The sequence below is a fragment of the Delphinapterus leucas genome, chromosome 16 (assembly GCF_059928025.1).
Source record: "Delphinapterus leucas isolate spDelLeu-1000000601 "Yukka" chromosome 16, BTC_Dleu_Yukka2, whole genome shotgun sequence".
Lineage (NCBI taxonomy): Eukaryota > Metazoa > Chordata > Mammalia > Artiodactyla > Monodontidae > Delphinapterus > Delphinapterus leucas.
In genome coordinates, this window is record NC_143144.1 from 11,182,879 (window position 1) to 11,201,489 (window position 18,611).

The window sequence follows — 18,611 nt, forward strand, 5'->3', positions numbered from 1 at the left end:
TTTCATTCCTTTTTATGGCTGAGTAATATTCCACTGTATATATGTTAACACATATATGTGAAATCTAGAAAAATGATACAGATGAACCAATTTGCAGGGCAGGAATAGAGATGCAGATGTAGAAAACGGATGTGTGAGCATAGAGGGATGAATTGGGAGATTAGGATTGACATATATACACTACCATGTGTAAAAAAGATAGCTAGTGGGAACCTGCTGTATAGCACCGGGAGCTCAGCTTGGTGCTCTGTGGTGACCTAGAGCGGTGGGTTGGAGGGGTGGTGTGAGGGAGGTCCAAGAGGGAGGGAATATATGTATACATATAGGCGATTCACTTCATCATACAGCAGAAACTAACACAACATTGTAAAGCAACTATACCCCAATTAAAAAAATATATTTTTTATAAAATATTTTCTACATACATTGTTTTTAACCAGCTGTTTCCAACGAGATTTTAAGCCTTCTTCAGGTGACATTTCAGTTTCCAGAAAAGGGAAATAAGCATCTCAACTGTTTTATCTAATGTCTCTCCTAGAGTTCTTTGGTCCCCTGTTCCTCTCTTTCTTGACAGCAACACCTTAATTCACTCTTTTTGATAGTTTTCGTGGTCACTTTCTTATAATACTTTTTTTCTAAAACAGTGGTCATAGGTTTTGACTTAGTGATTTAAAAATTGCCAGTGTGTTGAAAGAAGTGCTCTTTTCAAGACTGAGGAGAACATTTTGGAAAGATTTGTTTCTCCCCATTTTAACTCAACGTTTATTGTTCTTTTACAACATGCCATTTTTGGTTTAGAACTGCTTGTAATTAATTTTCCAATGTTAACTCTAAAGCATGTAAAATAAAGTCAACAGACTCTCCATATAAACGCCCAGAAGCTGTGATTCCTTACAGCCCTGCTTGCGTTAGGTTGGGAGGAGGTGGGAGGGCCCAGCTCAGGAAGGATGGAGTGAGGAGCTGATGCTTTACTGTGGAGGTGGTGATAGGGCCCCGATTCTCCCCCATGCTGAGCCCCTGCACTAGCCCAGACTACAACAGAAATGGCACATGGCCTGGGCCCAAGGCCTAATTCCCTGTTGGTAATTCACTCTCCACCTCCCATAAAAAAATTTAAGCAGTTACTGAAGGCACCTAAAAGATATGTTAGGTCCCAAATTATACTTTATTCTCCCTTTTTCCAATGGCAGTTTTGCTCTGTTTTCCAGACTTGATTGGATATTGTTACACATATCATTTTTATACAAACTTCTGATTTTAGAACGAAAACACATTTAGATATGAAGTACACATGATGACCCTTTTCTTTCATGAATTATGCCCAGAGAAGATTAGCTGTCAGTACCTCAAGTCTAGAATGAGGGGACCACTGTGTAATGGCAAGCGGTCTACCCTACTTGCCGGCGGCCGTATTGTTAGGAAGTAAAGTTTCGTGTTTGCTAACTTTACGCACCCACATCTTCAGGTGACACAAACAGCCATGATAACTGAATACACATTCTAAATTTAGGGAAAGCTGGACCTTAAAAATTGTCCCCTAGCTTTTTGTCTTGCCCATTTTAGGCAGTTTCTTTTTCTTGTGTATAAACAGACTCTCCTCATTTACCTTCTTTTCACCTTACTTCTAACTCTCATTCATTTACTTAATTAAATATCTTGTCTTTCCCCTACGTTCTGAGCCACAAAATTGATACTCTCAGGAAAAAAGATAAGAATAATACCAGTGACACATGGATTAGGGAATAAAAAAATGCTAGCCTTTATGGTTAAAATCAGTAATAACAAAGAACCAAAAACAAGGACTGTAAGAGTGTCCAGATGTCCCTTTCAGAATTGCCCCAAAAGTCTCAATATACCTCCTTTTCTTCCAGTTATCTGTCTTTACTAGCCTTTAAGATTTTCCAAGTTAGTTTCTTTCCTGTCCTATTTACTTGAGTTATAGTAATGTTATGACTTTTTTGTAATAAATATGCAGTATATTGTCTACCTTAGGATTTAAAGGATTTTTTGTGAACTATCACAGTCACAATGAAAGCTAATTTTTAAAACACCATCTACGGTTATTGTTAAATTGATGCTTTTTTTTTTAATCTTCTTTCTTTTTATGGAGAATGTAGACAGAAACTTGTATGTTTTTATTTTGCTGTGGTATGCATTAAATCAACTTTTAAAACTTAAACCATCAGTATTTCTTCTTAGGTTTCGATGACAGGTCAGTTGGTTCTTTAAGCATCACCAGCTATTGCTGATAATTCCTATTATATGTTCTGTATTTAGTATGTGAAGTTTGTCTCTAAACATTAGTACCCTGCCCCTCAGTATTAGCTAAGGCCTTTCTCATACATTTTTTTCCTAGGCCATGTGTTTTATTTTTAATTTTTATTTTATATTGGAGTATAGTTGATTTATAATGTTGTGTTAGTTTCAGGTGTACAGCAAAGTGAATCAGTTATACATATACATATAGCTATTCTTTTTGAGATTCTTTTCCCATATAGGCCATTACAGATTATTGAGTAGAGTTCCCTGTGCTATACAGTAGGTCCTTGTTGATTATCTATTTTATATATAGTAGTGTGTATATGTCAGTCCCAACCTCCTAATTTATCCCTCCCCCCACCCACCTTTCCCCTTTGGTAACCATAAGTTTGTTTTCTAAGTCTGTGAGTCTGTTTTCTGTTTTGTAAATAAGTTCATTTGTATCATTTTTTAGAATCCACATATAAGTGATATCATACGATATTTGTCTTTGACTCACTTCACTTAGTATGATCATCTCTAGATGTATCCATGTTGCTGCAAATGGCATTGTTTCATTCTTTTTTATGGCTGACTAATATTCCATTGTATATATGTACCACATCTTTATCCATTCCTCTGTTGATGGACATTTAGTTTGCTTCCATGTCTTGGCTATTGTAAATAGTGCTGCAATGAACACAGGGGTGCATGTATCCTTTCGAATTATGGTTTTCTCAGGGTCTATGCCCAGTAGTGGCATTGCTGGATCATATGGTAGTTCTATTTTTAGTTTTTTAAGGAACCTCTATACTGTTCTCCATAGTGGCTGCACCAATTTACATTCCCACCAACAGTGTAGCAGGGTTCCCTTTTCTCCACACCCTCTCCAGCATTTGTTGTTTCTAGACTTTTTGCTGAGGGCCATTCTGATGGGTCTCATACATTTTTATTATAATTATCCTAGAGCTAGAGGGTAGCCCAAAAGGATAATGAAAGAAGGAGGAGTTTAGAAAAATTAAGGGGCAAGTGTCTAATCTCAAAGGTAGCTATTCTTTTCCCGCAGCTCTTGGTCCAGACAGGTTTGGGCAGGTTGTGTGAGGCAGTCATTGTAGGTGGATGAATAATGCAGCCAGCACAGGGTAAAGCCAGTGCAGCTGGCCCGCCTTGTGCCAGTTCATTTTCCAGGAGTCTGAGAGGAGGCAGTTCATCAGCTGTACTGTCCCCAGTGTGTCTGAGGAGACGGAGAGCATGAAGCAGCAGCCCATCCATGAGTCTTCATTCCCAGGCAGCTGGAGTTGCAGCATTCCTTAAAATGAATGTCCACCTGAATGAGTGTTTCAAAAACAAATCTTATTTCAAGATCAATGAGTTGCTTATCATTTCCTTAGGCACAGCTTTCTGTTAGAAGAATAGAATCCTATAAATTACCTATAATGTGATTTTTTAGGAGAATGGAACTGGAGTTTCATGTAGATTTTTAATCAAAAATTAGAGCATGCTGATTTAACGTAAGGATTAAATTACCTCGGGTTGGATTTTAAATCCATTTTTACTTAGTTTAAATCTAACTTTGCCAATGACTAGACGTGCAATTTTGGACAAGTTATTTAACTTCCCTAAAAGTCGCTTTTTATCTTGTGCTAAAGGAAGATAATAATACCACCTTCATAGTGCACGTGTGAAAATTGTATGAAAGTGTGTCTGGAACATTCCTAACATAATACCTGACAACAGCACAAATGACAAGCATTGTTATTCTTATTATTTTAATTACAGGAAGGAAGGGATTAGGTGTATTAGTTATTATTAATTATAAGGAATGGAAGTGATTTCGTATTAGTCTTCAGTCTAATTTCCTTTAAAACATTGTTATTTGTTCATTTTCATGATTCAAATATCAAATTCATTCATCGACTGTGAATGAAAACAAAAACGTTGTGACTGTATTCTTTCAGGATGGGTATGGTCATGTATCATCTTTCCCTGGGTCCTTCTTTCTCCAACATTGCATCAGTAATAAAGATTCTGTGATAGTATTTGCAGAGTCTTATAGTGTGTGGTCAGCAGCAATGTGGCATAATTATCACATGGTCAAACAGAAAACAAGTTTGTTCTCCAGTATTTTCAATGGGCACATAATTCCCTATTCTTCATATCAGTGATCTCCTCTATGAATCTACAGAGTTATACTAAGGAATTCACTCCTCTGTATAGGCATCAAGCCTTGACTGTTGATAGAGAAAATAACATGTCTCTCAAATATGTTTTAAATGTTATTAAATGCTATTATGATTAATGAAACATCTTTCATTTGAAAGTCAGGCTGGTTCCTGGAGTTTTGTTCATTATCCTGTAATTGTCTAAGCCATAAATATGTAAATGATGTAAAGGTACCATGTTTATCACATAGGGTACATGAACTTTATTAATGTTTTATGAAGTTTTCAAGAGGTTCTTGTATTGAAAAGAATGCAAACCTTGCTTTACATTTTAGCTTTATGATATTTACTCTTAGTTTTACAGTTTGGATTTTGGGTGCCATTTTGTTTCCTTCTCGGTATCTGGCATAATGCTATGTCCTAATCTTATACACAGTTAACAAATGGATGCCCAATAACATTTAAATGACCATGGATTTACACTGCACTGCCATATTGCCTCAGCTAAGTCCCAGCCTTTGCTTGAGGGTAGTAGAGGAACAGAAAACCATTCACCGGATAACTTTATTTAAAACAGGAGAAGGCTGGAAAGTAGCCATTTGTAATCTATTTCATTAACAACGATGTGTCACCTTCTCTTTTTTAGATGGGAATGTGGTGGAGCCTGACATGTCTGCGGGGTTTTGCCCAGATCACAAGGCAGCCATGGTTTTGTTCCTTGACAGGGTCTATGGAATTGAGGTTCAAGATTTCCTCCTCCATCTTCTCGAGGTTGGCTTTCTGCCAGATCTGCGGGCTGCTGCTTCTTTAGATACGGTAATGATCTGAACAAATGACTTCTGCAACTTTTTCTTTCATAGATATATTCATTCATTCATTGTCACCAAATGGTTATTGAGTGCCTATTATATTTTTAGGCAAGCATAGGGTAAACAGAAAGCAAAATAGACTATATCCTCAAGGAACTCACTGAATAGTGGAGAAAACGGACAACCTGAAGAGTAAGATAAGAATTCTGATCAGGTGCAATGGAAGACAATAGAAAGTTGATATAACCCTCATTTGGGAGGTCACAGTGGCTCCTGTTCACTTCGAAGTCAACATAAATAATTATGCATCTCAGCAAAAGCAGTTAAAGTATTGAGCAGGTTTAGTGGACATTGTTGAGTCATGCCAATCACAGTATCATCCCGGTGCCTTCATTTATTAACGTACATACAGCCTCAAATCTGTCCTTTGAATCCAGTGGCCAGTATTGAGAATCTGCCATTATCAGTGTAAGTGTTCTGCTATTTGAAACATTGTAAAATAAGCTGAAACTCTAAATGTTATTCTAGTAGCTATAATAATACCTTTTTTTATTCTCAATTAAATGAGTCTTCGATATCAGAGGAAATCAGATCTTGAGTTGTCAGTAGTGAAAGCTGTGAGAGGAGAATCACAAAAATGAAACTGAATTTTTTTGTTCTTTTTTGGTTGTGTTCATGTGAAATTCTGAACCTAAGTAGTATAGTTGATAACATGGTAGGACAATCAGCCTTTAGTTATTGATGCTGGTGGACATGAACAGAAATATAATTAATACTCATACATAGAATTCAGAAAGAATTTATGTATTTGAGATCTACTGTGAGAATAAACTCCTTTCTCTTACCTGTCCTAGTAAAGGGAAGCACTCACATTCTTTGATATCATTAGTGTCTTTATCTTTCATCCATCCTACCCTTGATATTTTATTTTATTAAAAAAATTTTTTTAATTTTTAAAATTTATTTATTTTTGGCCACGTTGGGTCTTCGTTGTGGTGCGCGGGTTTCACATTGTGGTGTCTTCTCTTGTTGCAGAGCACAGGCTACAGGCTCAGGGGCTTCAGTAGTTGTGGTGCACAGGCTTAGTTGCTCTGCAGAATGTGGGATCTTCCCGGACCAGGGCTCGAACCCGTTTTCCCCTGCATTGGCAGGCGTATTCTTAACCACTGCGCCACCAGGGAAGCCCCCAATATTTTATTTTAGAACATAAACCTCTGGGGCTTTTTGAAGAGATAGATATTACTTCATTCATTTTTGTCTATTTATGAGCAATTGAAAATTGATTGTCTTTAGTGATAAAAAAGCATATGAACCACAGGTAAATCTATAACAGAGGAATCAGTTTCTGTATTATGTACTTTTGTCGTTTTCTAGGTAATGAAAGTACACGTCAACTTGTGGATCCCTTTGAAAATTGTCTCCTGCCCAACACAAATGACTGTCTCCTCTCCAATTCCTTTCTAGGCTGCTTTGAGCGCTACAGACATGGCCCTGGCCCTCAATCGGTACCTTTGCACGGCCGTGTTGCCTTTGTTAACAAGATGTGCTCCTCTTTTTGCTGGCACTGAGCACCATGCTTCCCTCATTGACTCATTACTTCACACCGTGTACAGACTTTCTAAGGGCTGCTCACTTACCAAAGCTCAACGAGATTCCATAGAAGTGTGTTTACTCTCCATTTGTGGGTAAGTGGGCAATGAAGTCTATACCAAGTTTCTTCTTCTTTAAGAAAGAGAATTTAGTCTCTGGCCCTTGACAAATTGTTTTGAACGTTGTCAACAATTTCTGGACCATAAAATTCATTCATTTTATGTGCTGGGGTATGAGTCTTACCAGAGTGCCCTTGCTCCTGATCAAGTTCAGGAGTGTTCCTCCAAGACTCTCTCGGTATCTAGCCATTGGATACAGTGTTGGACCAACGATGCTATTCTGGATGTTGGCGTGTGAGCTGTCGCCGGCCACATTAGTGTAATATTAATAGATTCTCCCCTTTTCACTGTGTGATGGTTTTAACTCCTCTTCCAGAAGAGAAGAGAAAACAGAGACTTATTAAAGATAAAAAATATATGTAGTATAATATTAAAGTATGACCTATTGTGACAGTGATGAAGACAGACTATTTCCTCCAGCCTGGAAAGCCGCTTCCTATAGATAGAAGTGTTTGAAGGTCTTACTCTGAAAACCAGAAGCATATCTTCTCCTTTTGAGGTTCTGACAGTCAAAGTGACTATTTCTCAGGCCTCTAGCTAGGGTAATGGTTTCTTTCTGATGGACAGGAGCTCTTAGAGGTGAAAGCTTGCAGCCTGCCCAGTACATTGGTAAAGGAAAGGTTTTCACTCATAGTGGAACGAGTGTATGGGTGTAGGAGCCAGATGGGACTGAGGGAGGTTAAAAAAAAGAAAAAAAAAAAAAGATTAGTTCATAATCTAATTTTAGTTCCCTGACCCCAAAATTCTGTGAAATGGAATCAAAATATCTATCTCACTGACTTTTTCTAAATATTAAATGAGATGAAGCACTCAGGATTGCCGACACAGTAAATGGTCACTGTGTGTTAGTTTTCTTTCCCTTTCTCCTCTGGCAAAATTTCGATCTCAGTCTTTTTCTCTTCCTCTTGTTCCTACACTCCCTCCCTGCTTCTGATCTAGTCATTGAAGACCCTTCCCACTCACTGGAGTGAGGGAAGAAGCATTTACTAAATTAGTAGCAACAGTGGGGTCTGCAGTTGTGAGTGGTAGCAAGGGAAAGAGCAGAAGAGGAACATCTCCTGTAGCAAATAAGGGTTGGTCTTCAGATCAGCGAGCTAGAGATGAGTTGGAAATGTAGCTTTTTACAAAAGTATGTAACTATTGGTTAATCTTTGGATTAGGAACACCTAAAATTAACATCATCTGAAGAGAGGTGTAGGTACAGTTTCTTGGCATGTATAATGTAGTCTAATGAATTATTCTACTTAGTTTAGACATTATTAAATGTTCATTATTAAAATTAGCTTTGTTCCACCAGCCAATTGAGACCTTCTATGATGCAGCACTTACTCAGAAGATTAGTATTTGATGTCCCATTATTAAATGAACATGCAAAGATGCCTCTTAAGGTAAGTACAGGAAGTGTTTGTAGTTATTTGATTACTGGGTCCTCTGACTTTGTTTCCTGTTACAATATGTATATATCTCAGATACATCATGTTTGATCTTTGATGCTGGAAAATTTCTTCCAGGTATTGAAATGGGCATGTAAGTTATAGCTATGTGTACCTCAACCTAAAATAAACAAGTAATAAAAGACCAGAGAAATCCTAAGATTGGTTTACTGTAAATCAATGGAAATAGAAATCAATGGAAAGAAAATGGGCCACAAGAAAAAGATGAGGCAAGATACTCTTAGGCTGGAAAACACAGTAATAGGCCTGGCCTAAAGTATTAGCAACCTCAAGGCATAAAGAATAGGTTTGAAAAACAGCATTTTCTAAGTTGGTAATCAAATGACAGTTTCCAAATATCATTTCATAAGGATCAAATATAATCTTTATGTATACACAGTTACAGTTTGTCACAGAGTGAAGTCCCTGACATTTTTGCTTCCCAGCTTTATTATTCTGCTCATGAAAGATCAAGTCTCATTCTGTCTTATTGACTTGGGAATATTTTCCTGTCATGTAATATACCAATCCTGGCTCACGATTTTAAGGTATTAGGTGTGTACCAATGTGTGATCTAGTGGCATGGTCTGTGCATGGAGGTCATTGTCCTGTAGTGGACTTTTTATAGGTGACCAGTCTGCTCTACCACCTGGTAAGCATCATTTCTTCCTCACGGCCACCCAGTAATTGTGGCGTGAAAAGAGGTTTAAGATAAAAATAAGCTGCTATTGTTTTCAGCTGCTCTTACACTAAGCACGCCTAGATACTTAACATAAACAATCTTTCTCTACGAAAAGTGATTTTGGTTTAATCAATCTAGAGAAATTGATGCATTATGTAGAGTAAGTTATATTCTTGCTGAAAATCCTGTTTTTGTTTTTACAGTTTTTATCATTTGCTTGTCATGCAAAATTTTCTTGATACAAATGAGCTGGAAAATACCTGAAAAAAGATACAGTATCACTTTATGTGGTAAAACCCTTTTGCATTATAGATATTTGCCTGTTACTCTAAGCAGATTAGATCTCAATATTTCATCATTTGAGATTCCTAAATTTTGTGTGTGTGTGTGTGTGTGTGTGTGTGTGTGTGTGTGTGATTCGTAACTGTGAGGGAGACCAAACGAGAAGAAATATTTATACAGTAAGAGACCTAGTTAGCTTTAATAAGAGTAACGCTCAATTTATTTTCCTCCTTAGCTATAGGAAAGAGGGTCCAAAAATTTACAGTTTATTCAAAAAATAATTTTATTTTAATTATTATTAATAATAATTTTATTAATTTGGCAAATAGTTGTGAATATTTTTCGGTTTATATACCCAGAATAAATGATCCAAAGAGCTACTGAATAATTGAAAAATTCCATCCGTGTCTTTGAACTTCTAGTTTAGTCCCACAAAATATTTGTAGGTTAAAAACTTAAGAAGCAACATAGACCCTCAGGAAGAAAATAAATTACATCCAAAACCACAAAGAGCTACAGATAAAGAAATTACGAAAGTAGGGCAGTTTGGGGAGTTTACTTAGAGATGTGCGTTCTGAAGCAAATCGTAAAGTGTAACGACTCAGAGTAGGTAGAGAAGAAGCACGAATATTCAGAGGTATTGTCCCTTGAGAATGCACATTTTAGGTGCTGTATCCTCTGGGTCAGTGTGACATCAATCCCTCTGTTACATGCATGGATTCCACGGGATAACAAGTCATAAAATTGTAAGTAAATGATAGCAACTAAAGTAGAACTCAGGGGTACACAGATAACCAAACAACCTCCTAAAGAATTCTGTTCAAGATAATTTGTGAAATTGGTCATTTGGTCTTCATCCTGTGCTCAGCGTTAAATATAAGGAGACATCCTATATAAGATCTTAGTATTCTCCAAAAGAATTCATATGGGATCGAGCAGTTCCATATCAGTTGGCCTTATTACGTGGCATTGGCATTAGAATGCCATGTGGGAGGAAATGGAAAATATATACCATGTGTCTTTAGCTCAGTGCTCTTAGAATTGTTTTCCCATCTAGCTGCTGACAAATCATTATGAAAGATGCTGGAAATACTACTGCCTGCCTGGAGGGTGGGGAAACTTTGGAGCTGCCTCAGAAGAAGAACTTCATTTATCAAGAAAGTTGTTCTGGGGCATTTTTGATGCCCTGTCTCAAAAGGTAATTGTGGTTTTATTTGTATAATAAAACAACTGAAAAGCCATAGGATCTTGGTAAGATAGTATTCCTAGTGGAATAGTGGAATGCTGTCTTTGCTCATCAAGACTTGACATAGTTTTATTTTTTCTCTTCATTTATAACAAATGTTGAGAATGCAATTTATATTAACTTTTCATAGTCATGATGGTAACATGTCCCTTGTGATCATAACATTTTCTGACTTTAAAACGGCTAAGCATTTTAGGAAATTATGCACATGGGTTGATCAGTTTCTGGTGCATTTGGACTTCTTTGGACTCAAACCCTCCCTAGTCAGTCACCTCCCCAATCTTATAAAGCCTGAAGAAATCCTGTCAAATATAAAATATTAAATCTCATAAAATTATAATATTCCAGTGGCCTTACTGACTTTTCCCACTTTGCTGCTATGGAGATTTAAGTACTCAGTGCTTTATGTATGTGACATTCCCTTATAGTTGCCATATTTATAATGAATAGTTCATATACTTTCAGAAGACTGGAGTGTATTATTTCAGAGAAAATCAGAACAACATGCTTCGTATGCTTATGCTTAAATTATTAATCAAAATCAGTTTGAATTCCCAAAGAGGCATTATCAGATGACTGGAATAGTATAACCAAGAGTTTACTGCATAATAAGGGAAGTTTATCTGTGATTACATTTGGTAGCTACAACTCAATGCTTTTTCTTGCTGAATTGCCTTGGGTAAACCCGGAGCCTTTTTGAAATAATATGTAGAAGGTATTTTGAGAAGAATTTACAGCTTTAATTTAAAATTGAACATTTAAAGTGAGATAACTTTTAAAATGGATAAACAACAATGTCCTACTGTATAGCCCAGGGAACTGTATTCAATCTCCTGGGATAAAGCAAAATGGAAAAGAATATTTTTTAAAAGAAGAATGTCTAGTTGTATATAACTGAGTCACTTTGCTGTACAGCAGAGATTAATACAACATTATAAATCAACTACACTTGAATTAAAAATTTTTTAATAATAAAGGAATTATTATTTTTGATTTTTTAAAAAATCTACAAATACAAATTTAACTAATTATGTAATTAATATACAAATACCTCTCCCCAGAAATTTTGATTATGCATATCTCCTATAGAATTTCTTTCTCAGTTCAGAATTTTATTTTTCATACCTTTGTAATGCAATACAGACCAGTTAAAATTCCTTACTCTCTGGAATGTTATACTTTGGGTATTTTTCATGTCTAGTCTTTATAATGTGGTACAGCAATAGTCCTCATTGACTGAAATTATGTTTATGTTGTAAAGACACGTTATACATGTAGAATATTCAGGTTCACTTCATTTCCCATTATTGGAGAATAAACGTTTAGAGAAGCAAAGATTTTATTCCTTTTATGCTGCAACTGCAGTACAAAGCTTCAGTCATCTCATCTTATGGGATGTCAGGCTATAGTTTCCATTTTCTAGAGAAAGAATCCTTCGGGGAGTTGAGCCAGCCCAAGGTAATTCAGATTTTCTCTTACAGCATCGTGTCAGCTGCAGTGATCATGTTGACAGCTTTTGCTCAATAGTAATGGAGTATTTATTTTTTGGTCCTCCATTTCTTCCCAGAAATATGAACAAGAACTTTTCAAACTGGCACTGCCTTGCCTGAGTGCAGTTGCGGGAGCTTTGCCTCCAGACTACATGGAGTCAAATTATGTCAGTATGATGGAAAAACAGTCATCAATGGATTCTGAAGGGAACTTTAACCCACAACCTGTTGATACCTCAAAGTATGGACTCTTTCTATTGCAGCAGATTTTTATTGTAAATGATGTGTGAAGTCTGAAATTGAATAAGGTACTAAAGTGAACTTTCTCTCATCCATGCCCCCCTTGAATTGGTATCCTTTTACTAGGGGTCCCTCTACTTGATGAAATGATAGTAGTAATAATAATGGTTCTACAAATATCAGAAGTAGATAAGATGTACCTTCTAAGAGATATACTCTTAATATCGTCAGGATTCTCTGTAAATAACCACATGGCAATATCTATAATAATGAGAATCAAGAAAGTATATCAGTTATATTTTTTAGTTGAAATTCTACCCTAAATGTTTATTAATAATTGAAGCCAACTTCTGTGCAGAGTCTTTGATTCGGGGTGCTCCCAGCATGCAGTGCAAAGCTCTTTCTGTGAGCTATGGGGCATCACTTCATCATCACTGCATCTCAGCCAGGCCTAGGGTTAGCAGCTTATGTTCAGCCTCAGAAAGCACAGCGTGAGAGTGAAGGGAATATCAAATGAGAATATTTCTGGAAAATTTAGCATGGATTGAGAATGCGGTGTGACAACCTTAACCACAAATAATACATTACTTATCATTATGAAAGCTCTTCCATGTACCTACTTGCGTAAATTGCTCTACAGATAGGATGTTTGGGTACGTCAGGTGTCTCAGCATTTTTGTTGTTGTTACTGTCTTTAAGTAGGACCATGGTTTTCCATTTGCAAGGAGGCTGCTCTTCATGCCAAATTATCTTACCCATTCCGTGGTGACTCAGCAAGATCAGTATTAGCAAGGTGGTCACTTGGTAGTTACCATCCACAGCATCTGAATTTGCTTGGAAGTTCAACTTTCAGGTCTCTGGGTGGCCCCTCAGCTGGTTTAGCTTCCATAACCAGATCCCAATTTCAAGCCAGGTGGTATGCCATTAGTTTGATAATGCCTTAAATTTGCATGTTTGGTATTTGATAACAGTCCTGTGAGAAAAGACTCTACCCCCCCAGTATTTGGCTTATGTGATTGGTCCTTTGTATCTCTTCTAAAGTAAGTAAACCAAAATACCACATGTTCACATTCCTTCTTGGGTAAGTTTGTGGTTTGTTAACATACAATGTAATCTAGGATTTTAAAATAACATTAGAACAATGTTATGGCTTTGGTGTTGATTAATTAAATCCAATTAATGAATAAGTGTTGGGCATGTATATTAATTTACCTTGGCTAGCCCCTTTGGGGACCTCTTAACAGACTAGGTTTGCGTAGTGATATCAATAATTTCTACATCTTTGTGATTTTTTAACATATTGTTTTTTAAGTATGTGAATATCATAAAGTTCAATTACTAACTGATAACATTGCTAGAAAAGAACAGTAAACCATCTCATTATACTAGGTTTTACTTATAATTCTATTCTCAAAGTTAATTGCATTAGTAAGTTATGTTTTCCATTCATAGGTATATTTGATAGTCCCAAGTCTCACATTTACCATCAGACTTGATTTTCAATGGCGTGGACTCCATGTCTGTTCGAGGGATTAAATATTTATTTAAGCATGAAAGAAATCAAGAAGAAATGTTATCAAAACCATAAAGCATGAATTGGTTAATTACTTTTCCCTATAGTTCATATTAGTAACATCTAGAATTTATATATAGACCATTAACATTTAAAATTATTAACATATAACTAGTTGTATACAATTAACTTAAAATTAATTTTAGTACATTTGAAATGGAACAGGTCAGATTTCAGCAGTCTTTTACCCATTTATAGTTGTTGCCTAAGAGACTTAAGTCAAAAGGAGGAATAACTTCAAAGAACGTATGTGGGAGAAAAGTATGTCTTTAAGCTTGTTGAATTTAACTATATCTTCATTCAGGTTTAAAGAAAAAATTGGTGTTATCTGTTGTCCTCTTCTTTGAATACATTTTAATTATTTTTATTTATACTATGTATAATTTTTATTGTATATAACTTACATTAAGACATAAAGTGTGACTCATTATGAGTGGGTGGAACCTTATCTGCTTGACTTTTCTTATATTGTTCCTACCATATGGAAAAGTAGTACCTTGTTAAACCAATTTTTTAACAGTTATGCACCGAATGGGGTATAAGCAGTCATAAGCTGTGAGTAAATTATTAATATGATTCCCTGTAAGTGCTGAAAATTAAACCTTTTTTCTTTATTTTTCTCATAGTATTACAATTCCTGAGAAGTTGGAATACTTCATTAACAAATATGCAGAACATTCCCATGACAAGTGGTCAATGGACAAGGTAAAAGTCAGAATATCACATTCTAATTCAGTACTGAACGTACCTAATGAATGATCATGGCTCAGATACTTCTGACCATGACAATTTTCTACTTTCAAGTGAGAGCTTTAGATTAGGAAAGAACATTTAATTATGATTTGCTGACATAATATTTAGTCTAATAAACTACTTAGTTCTGCCACTGATGTACATATAATGCACATAAGAATATTGGTGTTCATAAAAAGCACAGTGTTAAAAATTCAAAAAATCTATTAATTAAATATAGTTTCTAAACATACATTTTTGTGAGAGTAAAAAGTAGTAATAAGATGCAAACTATTATATATAGGATGGATAAACAACAGGTCCTACTGTATAGCACAGGGAACTATATTCAATACCCTGTGATAAACCATAATGGAAAAGAATCTGAAAAAAAAAAAATATATATATATATATGTATAACTGAATCACTCTGCTGTACAGCAGAAATTAACACAACTGTACTTAAAAAAAAATTTTTTTTAAACTATCATTAGGGTCTTCAGTAAGAAATAGTGGCTGTAGGTCCAGACATCTTTTAAGGGAACTTTAGCTTTATGTATAATTTTATATTAGGTAAAATCTTAAAAATTATTAATCAGAATTTAGTGGTTATTTACACCTTCTGCTCTTCTGTTGTATTTCTTATCTCTCAGTAGATCTGCAGTTCACTTACGAGGCAAGATGGCATGTTTTATTTGCATTGTCAAGAAAAGATAACTTGAATGAGATAACTAAAGCAGTTGCAATCTGTGATATAAGTCCTATATATATATTATGAGATTTTTCTGGAGGAAAAATGTGGTCACATTTAAGTTAAGCCTACTTAAACTTAGAGAAGATGGTTAAAATAGGGTTGTCAGAGAAATTAAGTTGAGATGAAGCAGGAATTTAAAATAAGCATGTACCGATTTGGCGAAGTGAAAATCAAAGAGCGAAGGTTCGAAGGGTTGCTTGTGTTATGTGGCAACTCAGTATCACCCTATTAAACTATTTTTCTTTTTTTAAAATTTATTTATTTTTATTTATTTATTTTTGGCTGCGTTGGGTCTTCATTGCTGCATGCGGGCTTCTCATTGCAGTGGCTTCTCTTGTTGCGGAGCACGGGTTCTAGACGCGCAGGCTTCAGTAGTTGTGGCTCGCTGGCTCTAGAGCGCAGGTTCAGTAGTTGTGGCGCACGGGCTTTGTTGCCCTGTGGCATGTGGGATCTTCCCGGACCAGGGCTCAAACCCGTGTCCCCTGCATTGGCAGGCGGGTTCTTCACCACTGCGCCACCAGGGAAGCTCCACCCTATTAAACTTGATACTAAGTTTCAATCTTTGCCTCGGCCAACCGGTCCCTGCTTCCAAGAAACCCCCTTTTTGTTTTGTTAAGCGTATGGCTCTTTCTTTGTTCAGTAACTTAATCGATTTACTAGGTAAGTCAGTAAGAGTGAAGTATCTGTCCTCTATAAAGACTGAGCTGGTGGGGTGGTGATGGAGAGGAGATTTACAGGAAGGCAGTCCTGAGCTATTTCAGCCTAGTTACCCGGATCCCATAGACATACATGAAATGATATAGGGAAACAGTGAATGTACCAAATTATATGGGCAAAATCACGTGGAACAAGTGTGTTGAGAGGTCATTGGACAAAGGAGTGGGCAAAACAAGTAGCATTATTCAGGGAGGCTTCCAAATAAGCCAGCTGCTCCAGTTTTCCTGTTTAAAATGAGTGTTTCACACTTATTCGTCTCACAGGTTGGGGTCCCAAGATGGACCAAAATGAGTATCATAGGGGTCGTGCAGCCTTTAGCCTCCTCCTAGCGGAGGGCTATTGACATAATCACAGACCTGTCTAAGGAAGACTGGATGCATTTAATCTCTGGATAGAAACATTTGTTCCAAGTGGTTACTCAAAATAATATTGACTATGATGAAATTCTTTATATTGACTTATGCTGGATAAAGTTCAAACCTTAATCCTTATCTTGGTTCATTTTAGATTTACTTTATCAAGTACACACTTAAACACATGTACACCTACACTCTAAAATTAAAGCATGTAAAACAATTTTGATTTTATTTTTAGTTGGCAAATGGATGGATTTATGGAGAAATATATTCAGACTCGTCTAAAGTTCAACCATTAATGAAGCCATATAAACTATTATCTGAAAAGGTGACTTGTTTATTTTTTAAGTTTATATGGTTTTAATTTGGGGGGGGACTTTTTTTTCTTCATTATGTAAATTTCTTATTAACACGTCTATTTTATATACACTATTTTTACCTTTTCTCAAAGGTCCCATTTTTTATGTATTGTTTTTTTCTCTGTAGTACCATTTCCTGTCAGTATTTAATTGGTTATTCTCTTCTCTACTTAATACTTTTCTGTTTCTTTTTTATTTTTATTCCTCTCCTGTATTTTTAAGAACTTTAGAAAATATTCGTTTCATTCTTAAGAGTTTTTTGATAAGGGATAATGAAGTAATATATTGTAATATGCTTATTATTTATGTTTTCATATATTTTACTTCTTTGAGGGGAAAGCAGTATCTTGAAAAGTGAAGTGAAAAGGATTTTCTAGGGTGGTGCTTGCACAGGAAGTTACTTCTCTGCTTCAGGAGAAGCAGATAAACGGCTTCAAGCACATGGCATATAATCTGGCACTTCTTCCTAACTGTGTTTCTCCTTTCTAGTTTCTGTCTGAAGTATCAGAATCTGGGAAACTAAAGGAAATTAGCCTCATGCTATATAATAAGATAGGATCCCTCTTAGCAGCATTAGTCAAACGAGGTCTCAGCTCACACTCTGCTCTTCAGAATTTGTACTCTCCTTTTTTATTTTTAAATAAACAATGCTAATCAAAAAATTTTAGGGGAAGACAGAGTATTTCAGAACAAAGCATTAAATATTTTAAATTTTTGTTTAGGTTCATAATACCCCACCCTTTTCTGATTTTTTTCTAGGAAAAAGAAATTTATCGCTGGCCAATCAAAGAATCTTTAAAAACTATGCTGGCCTGGGGGTGGAGAATTGAAAGGACACGGGAGGGAGACAGCATGGCCCTTTATAACCGGACTCGTCGTATTTCCCAGACAAGCCAGGTAAGAATCACAGTGATGAATCCACTGTTTATGTTATTTTAAAATAATTTGAATATTTCATTTAATTACTGTGTTTTCCAAAACAACTAACTTGAAAATTCTGAAGACTAACATAAAGTTCAGAAGGGGAAAAACTCTGTTCCTTTTAATTTAAGTGAGTTTGGGTCTTGGTTAAAGTACTGGAGTTTATGTATCAGGTTGTGCTTCTGACAGTATATGAAGGAGTACTCGATGATAAAGTCTTAAAGTTATGCTATTGAAGGATGTAAAATACGTTCCTTTATCCTCAAAAAGGTTGTCTACAGAGCTTTTGTCTCCTTACCAGTAAGAACTGAAGGTTGGTTCTTAGGAGCTAGAGGGGTGGTCAGATAGTAGTGATCCAGATCTAAAACCCCCACGTATGCTCCATACAAGTGGGCTTGAGCACCTGTCCACGTGCGAAGGGAAGATATGAACCAGACAGGCAGCGCAGGGATCGAAGAGCACGCCGCTAGTGGATCAGGTCAAGGGTCAACTTAACAAGGCTTGGCTGTGGGGCTTCTGTGTTCAAGATGGCAGAATAAGGACAGCCTTGACCTTGAGAACCTAGGGTTCAAGGAGGGGACCAGATACCACCTGGCCCTTTCATTTCTCCTGGGAGCTAAACCTGTCGTCGTCCCTTGCCAGACTGCTTGGGCCACTGCCTTTGGTTTAACCAAACTATTGTGTTTATTATTGCCATTTATACAGATGACATTTTTGAAAAAAAGAAAATGAAGGTACTCAAAGTGTGTGCTTCCCATGCTTCATACTTGAAATATAGTACTGTTAAATAGATTAAGTTCTGATTCGGGCATGTTTTACATCATATTTTCTTAAGTACCCTGGAGATAGAAGCTGTAAAAGCATATGTTACCTTGTTACCATGTATGCGCACAGTTCTAACTAAATCA

At 36.2% G+C, this 18,611-nt stretch overlaps 1 protein-coding gene across 2 annotated transcripts in view; it reads left to right on the forward strand.

The window, feature by feature from the left end:
• The window catches only part of RYR2 (ryanodine receptor 2), a 432,618-nt gene that overhangs the window by 232,230 nt on the left and 181,777 nt on the right, over window positions 1-18,611 (forward strand). For both annotated transcript variants that reach the window (XM_089897470.1, XM_089897471.1), the window contains exons 45-52: window positions 5,047-5,216; window positions 6,674-6,894; window positions 8,216-8,306; window positions 10,373-10,513; window positions 12,129-12,292; window positions 14,491-14,569; window positions 16,662-16,751; window positions 17,542-17,679. In XM_089897470.1, the coding sequence (XP_089753596.1) occupies window positions 5,047-5,216; window positions 6,674-6,894; window positions 8,216-8,306; window positions 10,373-10,513; window positions 12,129-12,292; window positions 14,491-14,569; window positions 16,662-16,751; window positions 17,542-17,679 (1,094 nt within the window). The remainder of the gene's footprint in view (window positions 1-5,046; window positions 5,217-6,673; window positions 6,895-8,215; window positions 8,307-10,372; window positions 10,514-12,128; window positions 12,293-14,490; window positions 14,570-16,661; window positions 16,752-17,541; window positions 17,680-18,611) is intronic.